The following is a 22,943-nucleotide window of genomic DNA, read 5'->3' as shown; positions in this document are numbered from 1 at the left end:
TTTCCTGCCAATGTTATCATAAAAAAGGGCTGATTTATTGATGTCCACACTATTTCAAATTTGATCCATGAGCAGCCAACATGTTGAGACGTTCAAAGAAAGATTGCTGAATGTGTTGTTTTGGGTGGACTGCTCCTTTCCTGGAGCCCACACAGCTCCACCACGAGCTCCACATATGGTCATGAAGTCTCCGCCCGGCTGACAGGAGGCTCCCGCTGTTGGTGTCCCCGCCCCAGTGTGTGAGTGTGTACGGAGAGATAACATTGGAAACAGGGCAGGGTGTGTTTTCACATGAACGCTGGCTGGATGCGTGCGCACTCAGCTTTCTGTTTCGGTCGATGTCAAAGCAGACGCTCCCCCGATACGAGGCTTAATCTGCGCTGCCAACTTGGACCTGCTGCTGCCGTGTTGGTCGTGTTTCCTGTGGGCGTTTCTGCGCTGCCACCGGCAGCATTGCACAACTTCTTTGGAAGTATGTGGATTTTGCTGTGAGAGCTGACGAGGAATGTGCGGATTTGTTGGATTTATACTTGTTTATTTTCTTACGGACCAGTGTCGTGACTTCATCTAACTTCGGCGTTATCTTGTGTTTGTTATTATCGTGCACCGTCAGTAAACATGCAGCATGGTGTGTGGTTGCAGCCCAACCTTTAACAGACTGTTTACCTGCATTGAGTCGGAGCGAGGTTGCACGTCGTGCCTGTGCAGAGGCTCCATGCGAAACCGCTGCGCGTAACGCTGGCTCTCCATGGAGGACTGGTGGAGGAGCCGCTTGTTAAACCCGACACTTTAAGACTGTGAGAGACACTCCAAAACAAAATGAGTCAATACCAGGATGGGATATCCTTACCGGTGCCTTGCTTCGGAGCTTGTCCCGGCAGAGAGAGCCTCGGTGTGGAGAGCAGTAAGAGTCTTGGAGGATGCACCCTCGGTATTCCCGCAGCTGGAACTTTCTGGCAGGACTCGGTGGTCCCTGGCGGAGGAGGGCTGAGTCCAACAACCGTGGGGTGTCCGATAGACGGCGGAGGGCTGCTTTCCACCGGGAAGTCGACCAAGAACAGGCCGGTGACGGTGGCCTATGTGGTGAACGGAGAGGCGAGCCAGCAGAGTAACGCGGAGAGCATGGCGCTGCAATGTTTAAAGGACGCCTGTGATACAGTGGGCAGCAAGCTGGAGACTGTCAACTTTGGGAAGCTGGACTTTGGGGAGACTGCAGTGCTGGACCGCTTCTATAACGCAGGTGAGAAAAGCCTGAAGCCTGTGAAGTGCAACTAGAAAACTCCCCCAAACTGTCCCCATCAAGTACAAATCAGAAGGGTAGAAATAAATGAAAGATGCAACGTGTTTGTTATCCTAAAAGCAGCATGTTTACATTCATCCTTTAATGCATTTTATTAGCATTAACTGAGTTGGTCTACATGTTCTCCTTAATGATGGATCACATCAGTAGTATGTCACACCTGACATAGGATTCCTTTTCAACTTCGATTTTAACTGAAACAATATTTTGATACCATGACAACAACAAAAATGAAGTGCAGGGCACCTAGTGTTTGGGTGATTTCTTGTTTTTAATTGAAAGTTGCAAGAAAGCTCAATCCCTCTGAAGTGCACAAGTACATTTCTCACCTCCACTTATCTTTTGGCAGCTTTATAAATATGACTAGATTGTTCTTCCTTTTTTAAATCTTAGGTACAAATAAAGGAGATTGTAATGTTTTGGTGTCAACAGGTATCAACTTTGATTTTAAACGTGTCCCATCTCCCTGCCTCACCTCTCTCTCTCTCTCTCTCTCTCTCTCTCTCTCTCTCTCTCTCTCTCTGAAGCTGCTTATCTGATCCCAGATTCTCATCCATCAGATCAAGTCTGATGGATGAAGTCTAATGGATCAGGTGGTAGAATGAACAGGTTGATCGGGTTCCTCAGTTATCCGTGAATGCCATGAAACGGCTTCATTGTGTTGTCAGAAAGAAGCCTGTCTGAAATTTTCGCGAAATGTTCAAGGAGTGCACACGTGCTGTGGGAGCTGCTGGCCTGCAGAACAGGATGCTCAGAGGTCCTTGAATAAATTCCACAGCTCTGCATGTCAGGGCTTGAGGCTGCAGCATTCGTGTTCCACTCACTGTATTTCCACACTGTGCAGAGCTAAAGCACATCATCACAGTTGTTTAATTTGCTCCACAAATATGTGAGTGGGATTGTTTTCCTTCACACATAGTTTCCCTCTTCCATTGTGCGCCGTCTTTATTGTGCCGGAGTGTCATCGTGGGTTGAGCCATGAGGCTGGACTTTCCACTGGAATCTACAAACCCTCATTCTCCTCCTATTCATACTGTGCAGTGGTTAAGCCCTAATCCTGTTAGAAATGTGCAGCTGTATAGTAAACATGACCAAAAAAAAAAAACTCTGTGGAAAGAAAACTGTGGTGAAATAAGAAGCAGCTGTAACGTACAGAGCAAGTGTGTCAGCGTGTGGAGGAGACGAGAACAGGAGCCAGTGTTTGTTTTGACTCAGATAAAAATCAGAATACAGGATAGAAGGTGGTTGGGGGGGGGGGGGGGTCTGTCTCCTGCCCCGGGACAACACATGTAAATTAGCTCATATTCTAAATTATATTAATAAACTAAGATACAGTATGTAAATAAAAAGCCTAATATGTGAAGGCATTCTTATAATATTTAAGTTTTTTGCAAAGAAGAGGTCAAATCCAAAATGTCATAATACTTATTTTTCAAACTATTGAATCCATCCAGGTAGATCCCAGCTGCCATTGGACGAGAGGAAGGGTAAACACTGGACTGTTCACCTGTCAATCACACACATACAGACAAACAGCCAGTCGCACTCCTGGATCATTTCAGAATAATCAATTAACCTATCAGTCATGTCTTTGGGCTGTGGGAGGAAGCTGGAGTACCCAAAGACAATCCAAGCTCGCAAACTGCAGTCAGAGGCCCCTGTTCGATCAGGATTTGAACCAGGAACCTCCTCACTGTGAGCTGGCATTACTTCACCGCGCAGCCCAAACTAATGATGAAAAACTGAATGGTAGACATAATGATGATGAATCTGCAGTATTTACACACAGTCTCGATTACAGTGTCTCTGAAGTTCCAAGTCACTTATAAGTGCTGACTTAATGCAAAACTAATATTTTTTTATGTTTAGTTTTCTTGTAAAGACACAATAAAAAAAAGCAGAATGTAAAAGGTAACTCAGTGGAAAATGTAGTCAGTGATTACCCAAAACAAGTAAGTAGTATATTAATTTAATTTGCTAACATTAAACAAGAATGCATCAACACTGTTTACTGTTAAACAATTCACAAAAAGGTTTTTTTGTACCCTCATCAGACGTTTACAGTAAAAGATTCCCGGTGAAACCGGACGGTTGTACAGTTTCTGTTCGACACGAGACCGGCTTGTTGCTTGTCAAAACATTACGTTATTATGTGTACAAACATCAAATTCTCCTTCTTCCCCGTTCTGTCTTCCTGTTCAGTGGAATTTTCTCATAACTCACAAGGGAGGGTCGAGGTATTTTCCCAGAAACACTCCGCCAAATCTGGTCGAACACACACTGCTTTCATCCTCTTCCTGCACAAGTTGTACAAGAGACAAAGGCCAGACAACAACAACAAAAAAAAACTTTAAACAATGAGCTCAAAGCGGCAGACAGAAAGTTTGTGGGACTCAGTTAAATTTGGAAAGTAGATTTTGCCAGATTGAAGTACATCATGTTCCTGAGTGTCCTAAAAAGGATGGCTGGCAGAGAGATGACAGAGGCCGATTGTAAATCCTTCAACTACGGGAACTTTTTAAGAAAAATGTGGAGGCAAACTTCAGCCAGCAGTAATGACAAACCACATTTCATCGTTCGGGGTTTTGTCTAATGATGCATCGATCCAACTTTCTGAGATCTGATAATGATCTGATACCTGGGCTTTTCTTGCAGCCCCATACTAAGAGCAATCCAACCCGACATCTGTGTCAAATGAATAACTCATGTTCCTCACTGTGAGGATGAGACTGGGAATCATTAAGTGTAAGGCAGCATCAGGTTTTCCTATCTTAGTAAATCAATGTTTAATAAATAACCGACTTTTTAATCACAATCTGCCTCACAGTCTGTGCACCGCTTGCCCTCTGCTGTCACGCTGAATCGTCATCGAGCAGCATTGTATGCTAAGCTGTGCATTCCTCAGTTGTCTGAGTCTGTATCTGTCATGGCTGACCTGAGAAAGCGTTTCCTTGATGACAGTTGAAATCGAGTCTCTGGTATGTGATGCTTGGAGTTTGCAGCCTGTAGCGCTGCACTGTGCGGTTCCACGTCCTCATGCGTTCTCCATGAGGCGAGGCAATGTGCGTATAGAAAATCATCCACGTGACGGAAAACTATATTTACCAAGCTGACTGCTTTTTTCCGCCACCCTTTAAACATTATCTTTTGTATTTATTGCATGCAGTTGCAGCCCTTTGCAGCTTGTCTTCCCCGCTCTCTCTCCTCCCAACATATCCTGTCCGATAAAGGAAAAAATCGTAACTTTAAAATAAATGCGTACAACGTAATTCTCTCTCTGTCAGCCTGTTTCAATCACAAAACAATTATAAGATGCCTTTGTTTAAGTGACTCATCTATAATGTGTAGTTATTAAAATGTTCTTATTCTCATCGTGGACATCGAGTGTAGATGGAGCAGTCTAATGGTAATAATCACTTTAGCAAAATCCCCACTTCATCGACCTGCTGCTGACTCACTTCTGCTGGCGGCCCTCCGAGGTCTGACAGAGAAGTTTTATTTTAGATCACCCCTAAAAAAAAAAAAGCATCTGCAAAAGGCAATGCACTTCCAAAGCATCTGTCATAGCTGCTGGTTCACTCCTCGATTTCTCCTGACTCATAAGTCATGGTGATCGTTTATCCAGGTCTGACTGAGGAATTTAAAACTCATATGACTGCACACATTCAGTGACTGAGAAAAACGTGTTATTTTAAAGCAGTCTGACACATTCTGCTCAACAGGCCATGTTTTTATTGTGAACTGAAGAGGGCCGTCAGTCAGCTTAGTCTGACATGTGTTGACTTTTTGCACTGGTCAAAAGTTTTGCTACACATTTTTCTGATTGGTAATGCTCTGGATTATACTTTTTCTTTTTCACTTCCTTATACCTATCAAACGTGTCAGGGATGGGACCGAGCCCGGGAAGCCGTGATAGCACAGTTTCAAAATAGAATCAGGATAGAACTTCGTCATAACCAGCTCGTACGGATGAATATCCCCATTAGGAGAGTAAATGCAACCTTCAAGTGACCAGGTCTAATCTTCTTCAGAAGAAAGCGTGAAATTAAAGACATGTTGTAGGTCATTTTCGTGACATTGTTCACCCTGCAATATGCGATTGCATTGGCGCACATCAACCTTGTGAGTAAATGAGGTATCCCCAATTTTAAGTATCAAAACTTAAAAGAGTAAGAGAGGTAGTCGCATGTATTTGAAGCTATTAGTCATGATCTCATTTAAGTAACATCTCTGGATTCAGAATCACGCTGTGCATTGGGTTCACAGATGTCTATTTTTCCTTATATACAAAGAATTCGTCATCTATCTGGTACATGAGATAGTAAGTCGGAAGGTATCAGTGCTCCCAGTTGTTTTCCTGTAGATCGTCTTGGTAGAAGATTCAGTAAAAAGAGCCAAGCGTTGGGCAGTTTGCTTCATTTTGACTTTTACTTGGGTCTAAACCGAAACTGTCTTGTTCATGGCTCCAAGCCACCAGCCTTGTAACTTCCTTGTCATCTGAACACCATCGAGAAATGACGGCTTCATCAGGGAAGGATTTGATTGGTCAAGATCACCTGCCTCCTCAGCAGGAGTAAACCAGCCAGTCAGTGTGAGATTGAGTAAAGGAGCGAGTCATTTGGGTGCTTGAAACCCTTTCAGCCGAAGCTAACACAAATAACTTCTTCATCCTGAAATATGAAAAAGAAGCCCACTTGGACATGGCTGCTAATGCTCTTTTTGTGTGTTGGGTTTTCTTCTCTGATAGTGTGTTTAAAGCAGCGCCTGCAATGTGAAAAATGCAGATAATATTGGAATTCATCAGGGATCGAATCCACAGACGAGTGTTGCTCCCTCCTGTGTTAGTGGGAGGGTTGTTGGGTCAGCGCTGTGGTATGCAGAGCATTATCTCTCCAGTTGAACATTATGTTACATTACTGTGTTTTACGGAGAGCACAATGGCTTTTTGAACAATTCCCGAGTGCTCTGAAAGCAGCTTTGTTTCGAGCTGAGTGTTCGCTCACCCAGTGTTCTGTGACGAGAGCTCGACCCCCGACTCTCATCGCTCTCCGAGCATCCCAGGTAAAAATCACAAATTGTTTTCAGGCTGGTCACCTTGTTGAGCTCTGAAGTGACCGTTTGAAGCGTTTTATCCGCAACAATTTGACTGAAGACTGAGCAAACACATTAATGCACACACTTACTTGTATTGCCCGCAGCAGCTTTTAACTGTTCAAACATTAAATTCAGAACATGATAGAAGCCGTTAAAACAGCGCTGAATCCCAGAACTGACTGAGGAATAATGAGCAGTCCTAATTTAACACTATATTATTTAAGTGTCAAATTTCGTTAATCAATTGTTGGACTAGAACAAAAAAAAATTGAATCAGAATCATGAGATTTTCAATTTACGACTGATAAAGTCAGGATGAATCGTCCAATGTTTGAGACTGTCATTTAAAATGTTCTCCCCTATTCTGTTGCTTGACATCCGCTCATGAATTTCTACCAATAAGGTTAATTTGAAACGGTCAAACAAAAGAGCGGCACCTCAAAATTCAGCGGTATGTCCGAACAAAAAATGGGAAGTCAGAGAAGGGTAGAAAATTGTAGCTTGTATGCTAATCACAAAAAAAGCTAACAAGTGAGAAATAGCTTAAGCTAATAGCTTCCATAGCATTGTTCTATTAATGCATACATGTAATACATTTTTGTTCTCATTTGGCCAAGACTTTGAGGATGGTACCCCACGTCGGACATGGATTTAAGTGACTTAACCAGAAAATAATTATGTAATCTCAGTGCCTTTTAATCTTTTAACGGATAGTTCATAATCTGACTGTAGGTTGACGTACTTTGAGGGAGAACAAAACACAAAAACAGTAGCACCTCACAGGGCACAGATGTAATTCCTGCACAGCAGGTGTGGTCCTTCTGTGTTCAGTGTCAACACGGCTGACAGCCTCTTGTTGAGCTCTTGCTTCACCAGCATGACACTGTACGCTCAGCTCCCTGACAGGGAGGCCTCACTGCTCAGAAATCCCATCAGCTGGCGCTTACTTAAGTTGTTTATCCTCCCTCCTGTTTACTTAATCGCCTGCTTGGCTGCTCGTGAAGCGTTAAAGAGCACAAGGTCAGAGGGAATTAGTCCACAGGTCACTCACCGGCGTCTAGAGAAAAATGACCCTCGATGGGAGAGCTTACTGTAAGCACAACGACAATGTCCTTTGTTACACATATTGTTCAACACGCTGAACATGTTGTATGTTTTTTATACTGTAAAGCCGGAGGCAAAACTCTGAAGTGGTTCTAAGAGAAGTGACGGGAGGAGAAGTGGAGAATCAAATCTGTGTCGTCGGTCTCATCAAGGCTCGTGTGAGGTGAAAGGCAGCTGTGAAGGGGAAAGCTGGCGTCTCTCAGAACCTGTTATGGGTAAATTAAGTGACTAATTTATAAGCATAATGTCGGAACACCAGTAAGGAGGGATCAGTGGGATGTATGGGCACCCACATGGGAAAAGTATATAATCCGAGCAGTAACATAGCCGTGTAATACAAACAGGGAAGATTCATTTACTTATGGTTTAGACCAAAGGGGAAACAATAAGCGTGTTGCAAAGTGAACAACTCTTTCCTAGAAAACAGCTCTTTCTGTGAAGCCTCCTACATGCATAAACCACATCCTTAAAGTGCAACAAGTTCACAACCCTTCTTCACTCAAACATGCACACTACACTATCCAATGGCAAGATTGTTACCAGATACAGTAGCTAGAAATGTGATGCTTACCTGGCCTCTCTGTACTCTCACCCGTGTAATTTTCTTTTTTGTATATTTCAGTGTTTTGACGCTCCATAACGAATGGGAAAAACTCCGAACTGGAGCTTTTAAAGTGCTCTGTGTTCACGTGAATTTTTCCAGAGAATATGCTGCTGCGTTCTCACATCAGCTCACTCGGACTTGCTGAGGAAAAATACTTGGGGGTCTGGTAGGAGAAACACCGGGTGAAGTCAGAGTGAAAAGCGTTCACACCATACAGCTCCTCTGGGAAACTCCAGGATTTGTTCTGCAAAACATTGAAACACCAAAAGAGAACCCTTCAGCTCAAATGTTTTAATGTTCTTTTTGTACGTAAAAAACACAACAGAGCTTAAATGATCACAATGGCAGTGCTAACATTACAGCCACATTATGCAACTTTGGTATTTACTGCTGCTTGGTTGAGTTGTTTCCTCTCATTCTGCCACAGCAACACTACGTAATGTGAACATTAATATGAGTATCAGAATAAGGCTGAACCTACTTTCCCAAGTAACTCCTTCTTGTTATGAAGCATAACTATTCAATAGTAGTAACTGTAACTAGTCAGTAACGTGCCCACTCAAATCTAAATTTAATATTCGTAGTCGTTTTGGTATTTCCTCAAACAATTCTTCTATGTGAGGTTTTTGAGATAAGGCTGACACACGGTTCACTTGGAAAAGAAAACAAATGCTTAGTGTGTCAGTGAAATTCCCTGAAACAGCAAGTGGGAAGTAAATTTAAAGGCAAGTCAGGGCAACAGCACGAGGTTCTCCCAGAGTGTTTGTCAGCTGTGGATGAATTCACAGTCTGTTTTCGGCTTCTCTCCCCCTCAGGGGACACACGGCACTGCAGTGTGCTGCCTTTTCACACAGTGAGAGATTTTACAAAGTGGAGCAGAGTTAAAAAAAAAAAAAAAAAAAAAAGAAAATTTAAAAAAAAAGAAAGAGGGAGTGTGGGGTGGGGCAGGAGAAAGGTGCAACTTGACAGGTTGTTCTTATTTCCTGCATTGTTGTGTTTTCAGGACTCGGGGGGGAATTGTTTTAGGACCAATCTAAAAATAAAGGTTGGAGTAATCTCTGTGCTGGGTTGGGCATTTAAACTACAGAATAAGCATTGTCTCATATTTCCCCTAATATCCTCTGGGAATGCAGATTTCTTTGTGCTTAGAAGAGCTCAGTTGAAAGTCTTGCATACATGTCCTTTCGTCCCTTCGCAGAGTGAGTTTTGTGCAAAATGAGATTTAGACCTTGAGTGGCTTTTCGGCCTCAGGTGCAGCTGAACCAGATTTATAATAAATATTTGACCAGTATACAGGAGACAATTTCCACTATGCCTCAAAACATTTCTGTTCCAGGCTCACCTTGATGCATATTAAGACTTTTTGACCTTTCATTTGTTTACACACAGTGTAATAAAGGAGCTGTTACACTGTTCGTTAGCTCATTAGGAAAATTAAAAGAACTTGCAGACTCGCGGAGGGATAAACATGCACCACCTTATTTTATACCTTTTACAGTTGCACTGCTCGTTTTGTGGTTTTGACTTTAACATCATACTCATCACTTTCCAGGAAAGAAAATAATTCCCCTGCATTTCTTAATAATACTTTCCAAAGACCAGTCGTCCAGAGTTGTTTGAAACCTTTGGATCGTTCGAAAAGTCACATGACTATGTTAGTGCTCGACACGGAGGCCAAGACTTTCTGCGATCTTAATTCGGCTGGTGAACAAATAAGGCCAGTTGTTCATCGGTATAATCTTGAATCAGTATTTTTTTTTGCGACAGTTGGATCACTAAAAATAAGAAAAAAGCCTTTAAAGGGGAAGATCTGGGACAGCAGCAGACAGACTTTAGATGGGAAATGTAGGGTCACTGGTTCAAGTTCAGTCAGGATCGAGTGTGGAATTTGGGACTGGTTGCTGGAGTAGTTCCTGAGCACTGCCGAGGTACCCTTGAGAAAGAAGCCAATCCCTGTGCAGCCCCCTCACACTGACATCTCTCTATTCATGCACGTCCGTGGGGTCCTGTTTGTGCTTTTGTACCTGCGAGTATGTGAAAGCAGTCGGCCGAATTTCTTGTCTGTCATCTCAAGCTTGCACTTCTGTGATCCTTTTGTGTCGCTTCATCGGGGCAGCGGTGAAACTTCATCTGTGGCACGAGTACAAGATGTAATCACCGAGCTGCCACGGAGCACAGCGACACCGTAACCATCCTCTCTCCTTCCTGGAAATTTGGCCCCGACTTTACAGATTTCTTGAGTGTGGGAAATGATTTCCAGTGGAGCCCGGAGACATTAATTCCACTCTTTCCTCTCTTCCTGTCCTCTGTGTGGGAAAAGCTCCAGGGAAATCCTCCCACTGCACTCTGCTTCGCTAACACCAGCCTCATTCCTTCTCCATTAGCGATACGGGGAGAGAGAAAAAAACTCCACAGCAAAGCACACTCAGGCTCCACTCACATCTTTCACAGCCGTGTCCATGGTTACAACATCGTTTTTGTGTGGTTGTTATGTAATTGATTGTGACTAGTGTTGCATTTACCTACTGTACCTGTCCCATTCCTGCATGCTCTAACACAATCATCTGCAGGCCTTCACAGCTGCAACCTGGGTCACCAACGCAAACAACATTTCCCTCTGCTGTCACAGTTTCACAAATATGAACTGTCATCGTGGCAAAGTGAAGGCACGTGTCTGCATGGAAACATGTCGTCCTTTGTCGTGACCTGCTCGGGAAACAAGATCGATTTAAAAACGCTGTCAGAATAGCGATAGAATCTTGATCACATGATCAGCAATGCCCCGTGCTACGGCCGTGTCCATTATCATTCAACAGGTGGTTTGTTATGATTGTGTCAAAATACACCGTTTGTTTAATGATGTTTAATTGTTGACTTTAATTTTTCTGAACTCGCTTGGCGGTTAATTATCTGCATAATTTTTTTAATCAGGAAATTGTAGACATTGTGCCTGCATTAGATGAAAGGGACAACAGGGAAATGTTGGTTGAAAATCTTTCCCGGATAAAACATTGACTGTATGGAGTGCCGATAACCTGGCGGTTTCAGTATGTTGGATGCTCCATGTACAGAGGCTGTGGTCCTCATTGCAGTCGGGTTTTGATCCGACCTTGGCACTTAGCTGCATGCCGTCCCCTGCTCTCTCCTCCAGACAGTTCCTGTCTCTCTTCAGCTGTCCTATACAGTAAAGAAAAAAAGAAAAAAGAAAAAAAACTGAGTTCAAAATCAATTAAATCTTTTTTAAATTGTGTGTCTTCTGGGAGTCGTTTTCTTCCCCGTTTTTTTAATTAGATTTGATCGATTTAAAGACTGATTCGTATATGTGTCTTATAATGTTGTTGAGCGATAACTCTGTAAAACTCAAATACAAGTGATTTTTTTTTCACGCCCCAAAAAAAAGATGGAACCTGGACTGTGGATTATTTCATAACGGATGTGTTGGGAATGAAACTCAGTTCATTAATCTATCATCAATAATTTAAATGTTAGACCTTGGCAGACATTAGCTATAGAGGACAATGACATGGTCTGTGCATTATTTATTTGCTTGACCTATATGTGGATGTGTAGAGGGGATGATGCTGCCTGTTTGCTGTTCATAGCTGAAGGCTGTTGGGAGCGAGTGTTTACATTTCTCAACAGCTCACATGCTTTAAAATAGATTTTCTTTGTGTGCCAACATATGCTCTCAGTTTGGCTCTGATCCCTGCACAGACACTTTGAGATGCTGAAACAATCCATAACTGTCTGCACTGCCATTTAGATCCTACTGTTGTTATTATACAGGGATGTGGAACTTGTCCGTGCTAAGAAGGATCCGTAAAGAGGAGCCAGTAGACACCAGAACAGTTCACAGTAGACTCTTGCAGCTCTTCCTTCTCTTAGCTGCTGCTCCCCCTCCTCCTTTGCCCCATCTTCTCACCCCTCAGAAACACCGCTGGGCCTGAGGAACCTGCAGCAGCAGGCCGAATCCTGCTGAAAGCCTGATATTGTGCTGGAGTACTGAGTTATTTTCTCTCCTCTGCTTTGAGCTGTAGGCGAGGGAATCAATTGGGTCCAGCCGTAGGAGGTGTAGCAGGATTATCAGGGCTTCTCTATGCATGTGTTGCTCTTGTTTTTTTGTTTTTTTTCCCCAATTTGTCTCATGTGTCACTTGTTAAAGACAGGCCTGGGTTTCCATCTGATTTGAAGTGATTGTAAATGAATGCAGTGGCAGCAGAGGTGAGCACATGGAGTCAGGTGGAGGAGCTTGTGAACCTGGAGGCTGCATGTCTCAAGTTACTCCGCTCTCAGTCTGCTGTCAACACTATGCTGGCAGACCTGCTGCTATGTTGGCTCAGCTGTGCTGTTGTGTTAGTAAGATATCACGACATCTGAACGCTCTCCAGAAACATTCAGACACTCTGGTGTTGAATCAAGCGAAAGAAGGGTCCCTGTCTGTTGGATGTTTAGCATTTCTTAGCTGTTTCTCTCCAGCACTTTGACCATTATTTATCCTGAGGAAGACGGTACTGTTATACAGAAACAGGTTGAGCTGTTAAATGTGTGACGTTATTCACAACATGTCAAGTATGAAGGATTTCCTCTTTTGGTTTCTTAATTTGTTTATCAAATTTGTAAATCCTGAGGGGGAGAAAGAAAACCTCATAAACAAAATTGTATCATTAAAAAAAAAATCAGTTTTCCAGTTTTGTTCAAACTAACTCAACAAATCGACTTTTTTTAACGGCCTGCAAACAAACTGAGTGATTGGAAGATCCTAGTGTAGATGCACAGTCAGTCAAAATGGGCGGGTCATCTGTTTCCAAATCAATACATCAATATTGAACAACAGCGCTTTGATTATTGCATCACACGAGTCTGGATGATATGTTGACGTATTCATATTTTATTCCAACCCTTCTTAAACTCCTACAGGGCTTCAACATCCATAAACCAGATGCACTCAGATGTTTTCATGTTGTTCATGCCTGGTTTTGTATTACTTCTAAGTATCTGTTCATCAAACTGGAATACACAGCAGTAATGACATCATGCACAATCAGTCAAGTGTTGTCGGCTCTCCTGGGCTTTGTTGTGAGTAAAAAAAACCCCCATCACATTTCACATTTGCACTGAATCATGTGTGTTCTATTCATCTCCTATATTAGCCCTGCCCTGTGACAGCAAATGTTTTCTTTGGCTCAGAGATATAGTCCTGTGAAGCAGGTGAAGGTTTTTCCAAGCACAGCGTTACAGAAACACCGCACCCAAGTCATCGCTGATTTTTAAAACAACCACAGCCTTCTTCTTCTTTTTTTTTTTTTTGTCTGAAAATACAGCTCTCTGTGACAGTGTTGCCTTTCTTTCTGGACTGTTTGTATTAAAATGTGGTTGACACGTAATATTGATGGTGTGTCTTACCAGCGGAGAAAGAGAAACAAGACAGGCTTCTTATCTTTTATTCATTAGCAAACCTGTGCTGTCTGGATGTTGACATTCAGACGCAACTTGTAAGCATGAAGAAGGTAAACGTCCATTTTTATGCTCTGGCTTGTACAACAACAATAGAGCATGTTTCTGATTAATGCTCGGTATACTCAAATGAAACGTATATCCATGTATCCTATTTCTGCCAGCACACGCTGGTTAAGCAGATGTTTTAACACTCAACACGTCTGAGTGTTGTTCATGACTGTGATTTAAAGTTCTCCTGATACTCATGTCAATATTGATCCGACACTGATTGTGACTCGGCTCGGCCGTTGCTACGCCTTTTGTACTTTGCACTCAAACTCCAGGTGTGTGATTTTGCATTGTGTTGTGGAAGCATGAAAGGCATTACAGGTAGACAAACAGCAGAAACCTCAGACACACACACACACACACATGCAGACGTTCGCTCACACACACACACAGTGATGTCCTTTTGCCCCGCTACACCTCAGTAACGACCTCTGATGCCGGCTCAGTGGTGGCGTTACTTTGCTCACTTTGTTACATGGATGGCGAGGTATAGCAGGAGCGTAATGTCCTGCCTTAAATTGGGGTTAGTAATAATAGACTGTCAGATTGATGAAAAAGGAAAGTTCAATGTTTGTTTTTTTCCCGACAACATTGATAACATCCATACTGGGTGTGTAGCTTGTCTACAATCGCTCCAGCCAATTTTACCGTACGATAATGACCAATTGCAAATTCAGGTATCAGGAAGGAATACATATTATCAGATCCTCGGTCTTCTTGACTAACCCCTAACCCTTCCACATCTATTCCATTGATGGAAGTGCGTCATAGACGTGGAAGTTACAAATGTTTGTTAAGCTGAGGTCAGCCAGAGTGAGGATTAAGGTGTTCTTTCCCTCTACCTTTTACGTCAGAAACAGAAACCTAATGTGCACTGTACCAGGAAGAAGGCATCCTGATGTGAAGATGCCGACTGCTCATCCGGAGAACAAAACCCCTTTTGATATTTCACGTCACTGCACAGAGCTGCTGAGCTTAAAATCCCTGATATCCTGTCCTCTGCCTGCTTGACTGTAATGAAATTGTGCACTTTATTTATTTTATTTTTTTTACGCTTTTGTGGAGGAACAGGTTGATGATGAGAACCTTAAAGGGCAGCAACAAGTGCCTGCTTGCTGAATTTACATGTGCTGATGAAGAGTGCAACTATCTGCATGGCCTCTCATTATAGACAGAAGCTCTCCGCTGCTTGCAACCAGCCGGGCCCTGATAGGCTTCTCTGTGCAGCGTTTTGTTGGCATGCAGACTCCGAAGCAAAAGAATGAAAGTAACTGCTTGATGTCAATTTGGCATTCAAACTGTGAGCAATCACATGGATGCTTTTGATCTCTGATGATCATGTTTTAAAAGCTTTCAATTAAATGTTGCTTTTTTTTAAACATTCAATTTACAGCTTTGACGTAAAATTATCCTACATTTGTTATCCTCCTTTTTGTAAATGCATCATATTTAATTCCTCTACTTTTACCTCTGTTTTGGTCTCCACCACTTCTAGTACAACGTGTGAATCGGGATCCGGAGAGTTTGTCTGTGACTGTTGTTATCAGGCTGATGAGATTCATAGGATGTTGTCGATCTGTTGATTTTGATTTATAGACGCGTAACTTGTAATCCCAAGCTCATTCGAGTGATGTTATATATGAGACAAAATTACTTTCAACTGTTTTATTCTGCACTTTATTATTGCTCAGAAATAAAACCTTGAATTGGGTTTCTTTCACTTCTCAGAAAGTTTCTTTCAAGTATTTTTTTTAAGTTTTCACTTAATCATTTATGACCTTCAGAAGTTTTGCCTTAGAATTCTTTTTTTTTTTTAAACGTTTTATAGTAACCTACACAGTATTCTCATTATATTTCTACTCATCTCTTATTAAGAAACTTGGTAACCTTTAATCACCCGTTCTCCCTGACTCTCTTTTTGCTCTTCTTAAGTGATGTTTCACAGTTTTTTGTCTGTCTCGTATAAAATGGAAAATGACCTGATAAGACCTCATAACAGACTAAAATGAATCTCATTTTCACAGCAGCACAAGAACAATACACACAGGCCATCAGATGTGCTTTAGCAACGGTGTCAGTGTTCAGAGCAGAGCGACATGTCACAGTGTGACCTGTGTGAGAGGACGGTGTTTACATCGCCCAAACAACTATGATGACCCAGAATGTCGGTGCTTTCCTCCAGCCAGCTTGAAACCAGCCATTATGTGTAAAATATTCTGTCGGCTGGATCAGAGACTCTCTGCCTCTAAAGCGTTATCTAATATGTTTGTTGACACAAAGAGGAGGGTCGTTTGAAACAGATGAGAAACCAGGGTGCAGCGTTATCTCAGTGACTCTGTGAGCTCCTCTGTCATTACATGAGAACAGTCCCTGGGCTGATTTTGTTTTCGTTGTTATCACTGGCGTGAAGCAGCCTCAGGGACAGTTTGTACCGCCCCACCTCTTGTGTGGGCCTCCTAAATACACACAGTTTTTACAGATGTTTAAATGCAATTTGTTTCCTTTGCGATACTGATACCCTCCTAGACGTGAATGTTGGAAAATACAAAGTACTCCTAAACTTGTGTGATGACAAATATCTTCGTGCCATGAAAAAGCTGAACTACTGTAGTTTTAGCAGCTGACATCTTGTGTTCACCAGTGTTAAAAAATATATTTTAAACAAAAAAACTTTCATTTTGGTTCCCCCTATTTTTAATTATCTTAAATTTGCTGTTAAAAATGGTCTTAAACTGTTAGCCAAAAGTCCTCATATCGCTAAATGTGCTACTTTTAGCTTAAGTTTCACCCTCAACTTGCTGTCTGTTTTTTGCAGAAACCACTGGTAGCTTACATATTGTTAGTTTCAGAATTAGAAACCACTAAATATCTGCCTTTTACTAGATTCACATTATTTTGCTGCCTGCTAGCAGTACACTGTTCTCACTGAAAAACAAAGATTACACTTATATCGTACCCGAACACTGCTTGCTTTTGCACATAATATGGGATTAGAACCACCAATTGCTCCAGCAGCACACTGTTCTTTTAACAGAGACCACTGGTTGCTAACACGTTGCTAGCTTTCGTGTTTTGTGAAAACCTGATCTCTACTTTTACGGTAAAATGTGTTAGAAACCACTGCCAAAAGTGTTGACATTTATAGCATAAATCTGTGACTTTTTAGCAAGCCTCGGTTTCACTTCCTGCTAAATAGGGCATTTCAAAATGGTATTGTGTTGGCCCTGATATGATTGATGGATAAGCTTCTGTTTGAAACACAGGAAAGCCAGCTGACTGTTTTACTTAGGTACTCATTGCTTGTTCGTCTATATCAGAGACATTTTTATCAAAAAGAAAACAATTAGATTACCTTTACTTTAATTAGCATGTAGATGCCAAAAGAAACCTTCACACTCTCCTTTTATAAGAGATCAATAATTGAGCTGTTTTCGGCTGCACACAGTATGTTATAGTTTAGCACACAGTGAACGAGCTCCATGCTAACAGCGGTGTGCTATAGTAGAAGACTCGGTTCAAGGCTGGGAACTCTCCACCTCACCGCCACATGCTGTAGTTCCTGCTGGCTCGAGTGACACACGGCAATATTTACTCCTAATGACCTATTGATCCAGAAGATAATATCCTTGAGTCCAGCTGGATTAACTGTGGTATTGAGTGTTTTTGTATGCATTGGAGAGGTTGGAGAGGTGGGTCAAATCACCGTCATCTGTGAGAAAGATTCTGTTTTCCAAGAGTGTTCTTCTGAATTAACTCCACTTGTCTCTCTGACACAGTAATCTATATCTGACAGCAGCCTCATCCCGCAGAGGCTGCAGAGACAGAAGCTATGAGTGAACATCTCCTGTAACAAGCTGTTTGTAACACTGACAAACATACTGAGGTTTCGTGTCATCAATCAGTGTTTGACCTCGAAGATGTCTGTCTCACACAGAAAAAATAAAGAGAAGTCTGTATTAGCTTCATAGAAAGATATTGAGCATTGATCAAAAACAGGGTTGTTTTTTTTTTTTATTTACAGGAGAAATAATCTAGAGCATTAAAATACAAAATATCAACAACAACTTAATAGATTTGGTTTAAGCAGTTATTAAAAGAAAGAATTAGTGAATTTATGAAGAATATTAGTCTGCTGTTGTCGTACATTTCCTATTGATGTGGTTTTGGGCAAAACTGAATATTTGATGAAAATCAGCATGTGCTCTGAAACTTTCACCATGTTCTGACATTTCATTAACTGAACGATAAATCAGAAAACAATCAACAATACAACACTGTTCATTTCCGCTCTTGAAACATTAGAAAGCAGTAAATCCTCACATTCAGGAAAATGAAACTAGCAAATGTTTAAGATTTTATTGAATGAGTCCCAGAGCACCAAATATATTCAGTCAGCCATGTGTTAATGTAAGTGTGTAGGATTTAGATGAATTACTTTGTTGACAAATCAATTGGTTTCCAAGTCTTTTGAGCATCTCTACATTGGTTTAATTTGATTTTGCAATTGAACAGCTCTAAATTCACTTCACTCCCTGTCTGAAGCCACCTTTCCTTTTCCAAATTGGTTTAATGGACACTGAAAAACATTCACACTATTATTGATTCTGCATTTCCAATTGCTCTTTCAAGTGCATTACATTCAGCCAAGCCAAGCAAAACCAATTTAAGGATAAGGATAAACTTTATTGATCCCCCAATGGGGGAAATTTGGGTGTTACAAAAAACAGTAAAACAGGGAATATAAACAGCATCAAATAGCAAAAAGAAAAAAGAACAGCTATGAGCCAGTTTACATTAATTAAATAAAGGGGTTAAAGAAAAATAAAAAAAGATATCTAGAAAGGCTATTTAACAAACAGCAAAGTTTACCAACGTGCTGCACAGTGAGTAAAAAAAAAACCAGACAGACAACAAGTACATAAAACCTATAAAAAGCACAATTGAAGACAGTTTAATTATGTTGAATATGTAAAGGCGCATCAGACAGTAAGTTGCATGAAAACACATAAAACGTGCAAAACCCTATAAATACTTTAAACCCATCACAGATCCCAGTCTCATGCTACAATAGATATCAAGCCAATTGTAACACTGTTCACACTCATAATGTTCAGTTATTATGAAACCAGCAACTTCATTATTAAATTTACTTGAGTGGTTTATCTTTTGGATTCTCTTCTGAGCCTGATAGGACAAAGATTACTGACTGTGCTAAGCTGCTGTGTTATGTTTTCACTCAGACGATCGCTCTGACACTGAACATGACATCTCTAATTCTCTCCCTCAGACATCGCTGTTGTGGAGATGTCAGACGCTTTTCGCCAGCCTTCGCTCTTCTATCACCTGGGAGTGAGAGAGAGCTTCAGCATGGCCAACAACATCATCCTGTACTGCGACACAAACTCCGACTCCCTCCAGTCCTTGCAGGTAAGCTGTCATCATGAGCACACAGTAAACCATGACATCCTGCCCTCGTAATTTTTTAGGCATCATTCAAACTACCACTGCGGCTCCCAAGCGTGCTGATTAAAGCCTATATTTAGGAGGATAGACGGGGGACGGACGGAAATGTAATTTGTTTGCAGAGGCAGGAAAATGCCTCGATCATTTGACGAAAGGAAATGTGTTCATGAAGCCGTTTGATGGTGACTTCCTCAAAAATATTCTCCTATTGAAAATATTTAATAGAAGGAAGACGATTTTTGTTCGCTCCGTTATATCCGCAGAAGAGGTTGTGTTTGTTTGTGAACTGGATTATAGAAATGAAACTCTTTCATGAAGCTTGGTGGATTCATTCTTAAGTGTCTTTTAACAACCTAAAGAGCGTTTAGATCTTGGATCATTTCACGGGTCAAACTTTCCAGTTGAAAGATAGTGCCGCCATGAAAGTCTTCAACATTTTATCATGAATTGATTCTGTCATTTTGAACCAAATTTGGTTGTAGGTGACAATTGAAAAAGTCAACAAATTAATTAATTAATTAAAAACAAATTATTCAATCAAAAGATAAATGTATCTCCAACCTTCTAGTTCCCCTGTTGTTGTGGGGTGGGAACTCGCTTTATGTATTAAAGGGATAGTTTGGTATTTTTTTAAGTGGTGTTGTATGAGGTGCTTGTCAATAGCAAATATATGAGCCATAGAAGATGCCTGCAGGGCCTCTTAAAGCGACAGTAGGCTATGCATACAGGGTTGTTTGTTTTTATAACTCGTTCGTTTTTGTTTTAATGAACTATTTGAGTTACGCACACCTGTGTTTGTTATGATTCTAAGTGTGCGCGGTGTGGCTGTTTGCAACGAAGCTAAAGGCCCGTCTTTAAAACTTCAAAAACTGCTTTACTGGAATTACCAATGGTTGGTGTCATTAAGACTGTGTCCATGTTTGATACAGTCTGTGATTAGTACCAAGGTTTCTGAAAAAATAAAGCTCCTTAACCAAGCAATGAGTCTCCATATGATGAGTGTTTACATCACTTAAATTGACACCATGCTGCACGGCATCAGTCTGTTAGAAGAGCCACAACGCTGTGTTAAATAACAGCGTCAAACATTACGACTTTAATGGACTTGAATCCAAACAGCTCCTACAAATTGTGAATGAGTCAGCATGTGACAACAGTGCGAGTCTTATAGCTGCTGTGAAGCAGACCAGACGTGGTTCACACAGTCTGGGGCCGGCATGTAACACATTTTAAAACTCCTGCAGAGGAACACTGGGGCCTTCATCGTAGGTTGTTTTTGTAGTGGGAGGATTTTGAATGGAGACAGAGCTCCTCAGCCAAAGACCACAATGTATATCCAACATATAGTTTCATGTGAACTGCCAGGAAAGTTTTTGAGATTAAACATGACATTAAAAGACAGTTAGCATGCCGAGCTCCAGTCTATCTGGGGTTTTTTTATGACAAGGTTATCTTTCATGCCAGTCTTTCCTGTCCTAATGCAAACTGATTATAATAGGCGTTCTCATGTCCTGTGGTTCGCCGTGGTGCCCGCCCGCCTGGCTGGGCGGTCGACTCCCTGCACCTCATCCTGCCTCACAGACCACTTTACTCTTGTGGTTTCTTATAATCTTCATCAGGCAGCTAAATCGTTTGGAAGCGGGCTGTTTTAAATGTTGGAGGGTTTTCTTATTTATTTTTTGAAGCTTCTACAGAGGCCTTTGTGTCGTCTGTGTACCCGTGCTGATCATGCTTTTTTTATACATGAGTTATGCGTTGACTTTTTCCAGTGTTAAAATCAGGCTTGAAGTGAATCTAAACCTTAAGGTTAATACATTTGTGTGGCGGCACGCTAGGATTTCTCACTAATCCATTTTAAAACATAGTCAGCACGGAGAGAAATCTCCTGATTGTAAAGGTCATCCCAGCATGATATGACGAACTCAGGAGTCATGGGGTAAATCCATCATTACTGCTTTGAATCCTCATAGTGTTGCAGATACAAACCCATCGATGTTTAATGTGGTGAGAAGGAAATTGTCTTTATTCACGGTTAAGAATGGCAAGTTAAAGTTTTTTAACATTATTTCTATTTTTTTTTTTTTTTTAACCATGTTGCAAAAGAGATTGTGAATCTCAATGGGATTATTCCTGGTTAAATAAAGGTTAATAAAAACTTCTGGTGTTGATGAATGTAACCAATGTGGAAGTGCTAAAAACTGCAGCTCCTATAGTGTCCACTTGAGGCTGGCTCCAAAAGCAAAGAAATCCAGGTTAGAGCCCATGTGAAAAATAAATCATTAATATTAACAGATTAAATAAGTATTTAGTTTTAAGGAAAAACTGAGTCCTGAAGATACTTTGTCTACCCAGGAAGGTTAGTGCGGACAGCCAAGTACATCTATCTAACTGAATCATATCTTTGTGTACTCACACATGGAGCCTCAGGGTGGGAATTTATCCGTTTCACTGTCCTAATGTACATTTTGTTCTGAGGTATTATTGCGAACAAAGACAACGCCTAACAAACATGATAAATGCATTTCCTTCCTCATCAAGTGTTTGCTAAATCTCCTCTGAGTATTTGGAAACCGACATTGCTTCTGTGACTTTGCATTTATGTTTGTCATGCGTTCTCAAATACGGGTCCCTGCCTTTTAAAGAGAAACACCTCAGGTATTGTTCAAGCAGCCAAAAAGGTCCTTTTATGGTTTGATGTTTCCTACTGATGTTTGAGTTTTCCGTTGTTACTATAAGTTTGGATCAGAAACACAGTGTCCCAAACAAAATTGCTCCTTGTAAAATCTCTTTATTTTTTGTCCTCTCTCTTTCAGGAGATAATTTGCCAGAAGAACACTGTAAGTACACAACGATCTTTGCTTTCCCCTTCGCCTTTTGCATCTCACTCATTACTCACCCACTACTCACACATCACACGTATTATGTGGTGCAAAAAGAACATGCTTTATTCTCCGTCAAAGAGCAGAGTGTCTTAACACCTTATGCTTCTCCTCTCGGTGTTATCCAGGGTTTCTCTCATGCAGCACACTTTTGCTGAGAAGCTGCGATGAATGTTTGACTTCAGAGTCAAATTTAAAACATCATATGAAGATGTTTTTTCTCTGGTCGCAGATGTTTAACGAGAGTTGCAGCGGCTGCGTGTGCGTGACCGGCACAGGGGCGCACAGGCGCTTTGAAAATTTGACTTGCAAAAGCTGCAGCATTCAAATAAGATGGTGAAGAGAAACTGAGGAAATCCTCTTCCTTCCTGACACACAACACTATACTGTCGATACATCTGACTGTATCGTTTTGTTTTTCATGTATCCACAGTAGATATCACAGATTACAACACAGTTATGCATGTTTTAGTTTTGTAAACGTGCAGACATATTTTGTTGAAAGTACAATATATGCAAATCTAAGAGTTTTTACCACTTGGGCACCCTGTAGGCTACCACTACCAAATATTGCAAAGTGATCCTATTAGTGATACTAAGTATTGCATGATCAGTTATTTAATGATTACCACCTCAGGTTTTTGTCAGTTTTGTCAGTATATTAGTTAAAAAACACAGATGAAGTAAGTAGCTTGTTTGGTCCAACCAAAGTTTAAACCTAAAAACACATTTCAAGAGATTCAAGATTTTTATTTGTCACATACTCATACAGATGTGCAGTGAAATGTAAAGACTGTTCCACAAAACCGTGCAATAACAATAAACACTCTAATTAGTAATACACTTATATACAGTAAAGTCGAAGGCCTTCCTTTCCTTTGAGCACTTTTGATAAAGGTACTGACTAATGCAGCCCAGGAACACCATACGAGAACAGCAGTTTGGAGATATTAGGACCCAGTTTTTTTTTTTCTCATAATGTTGAGGCTGATGT

The 22,943-nt window shown here is 41.2% G+C and overlaps 1 protein-coding gene across 1 annotated transcript in view; it reads left to right on the top strand.

Annotated features, from left to right (window-relative positions):
- Positions 1-210: 210 nt before the first annotated feature.
- The window catches only part of map3k5 (mitogen-activated protein kinase kinase kinase 5), a 65,661-nt gene continuing 42,928 nt past the window's right edge, over positions 211-22,943 (top strand). Inside the window, exons 1-3 of the mRNA XM_079338378.1 lie at positions 211-1,240; positions 18,895-19,034; positions 21,884-21,907. Of these exons, the coding sequence (XP_079194504.1) occupies positions 820-1,240; positions 18,895-19,034; positions 21,884-21,907 (585 nt within the window). The 5' untranslated portion in view covers positions 211-819. The remainder of the gene's footprint in view (positions 1,241-18,894; positions 19,035-21,883; positions 21,908-22,943) is intronic.

The sequence above is a fragment of the Symphodus melops genome, assembly GCF_947650265.1.
Source record: "Symphodus melops genome assembly, chromosome: 1".
In the NCBI taxonomy this organism is placed as follows: Eukaryota; Metazoa; Chordata; class Actinopteri; order Labriformes; family Labridae; genus Symphodus; species Symphodus melops.
Note: the sequence above shows the minus strand (reverse complement) of the source record. Positions and strands in the feature narration are given on the sequence as shown.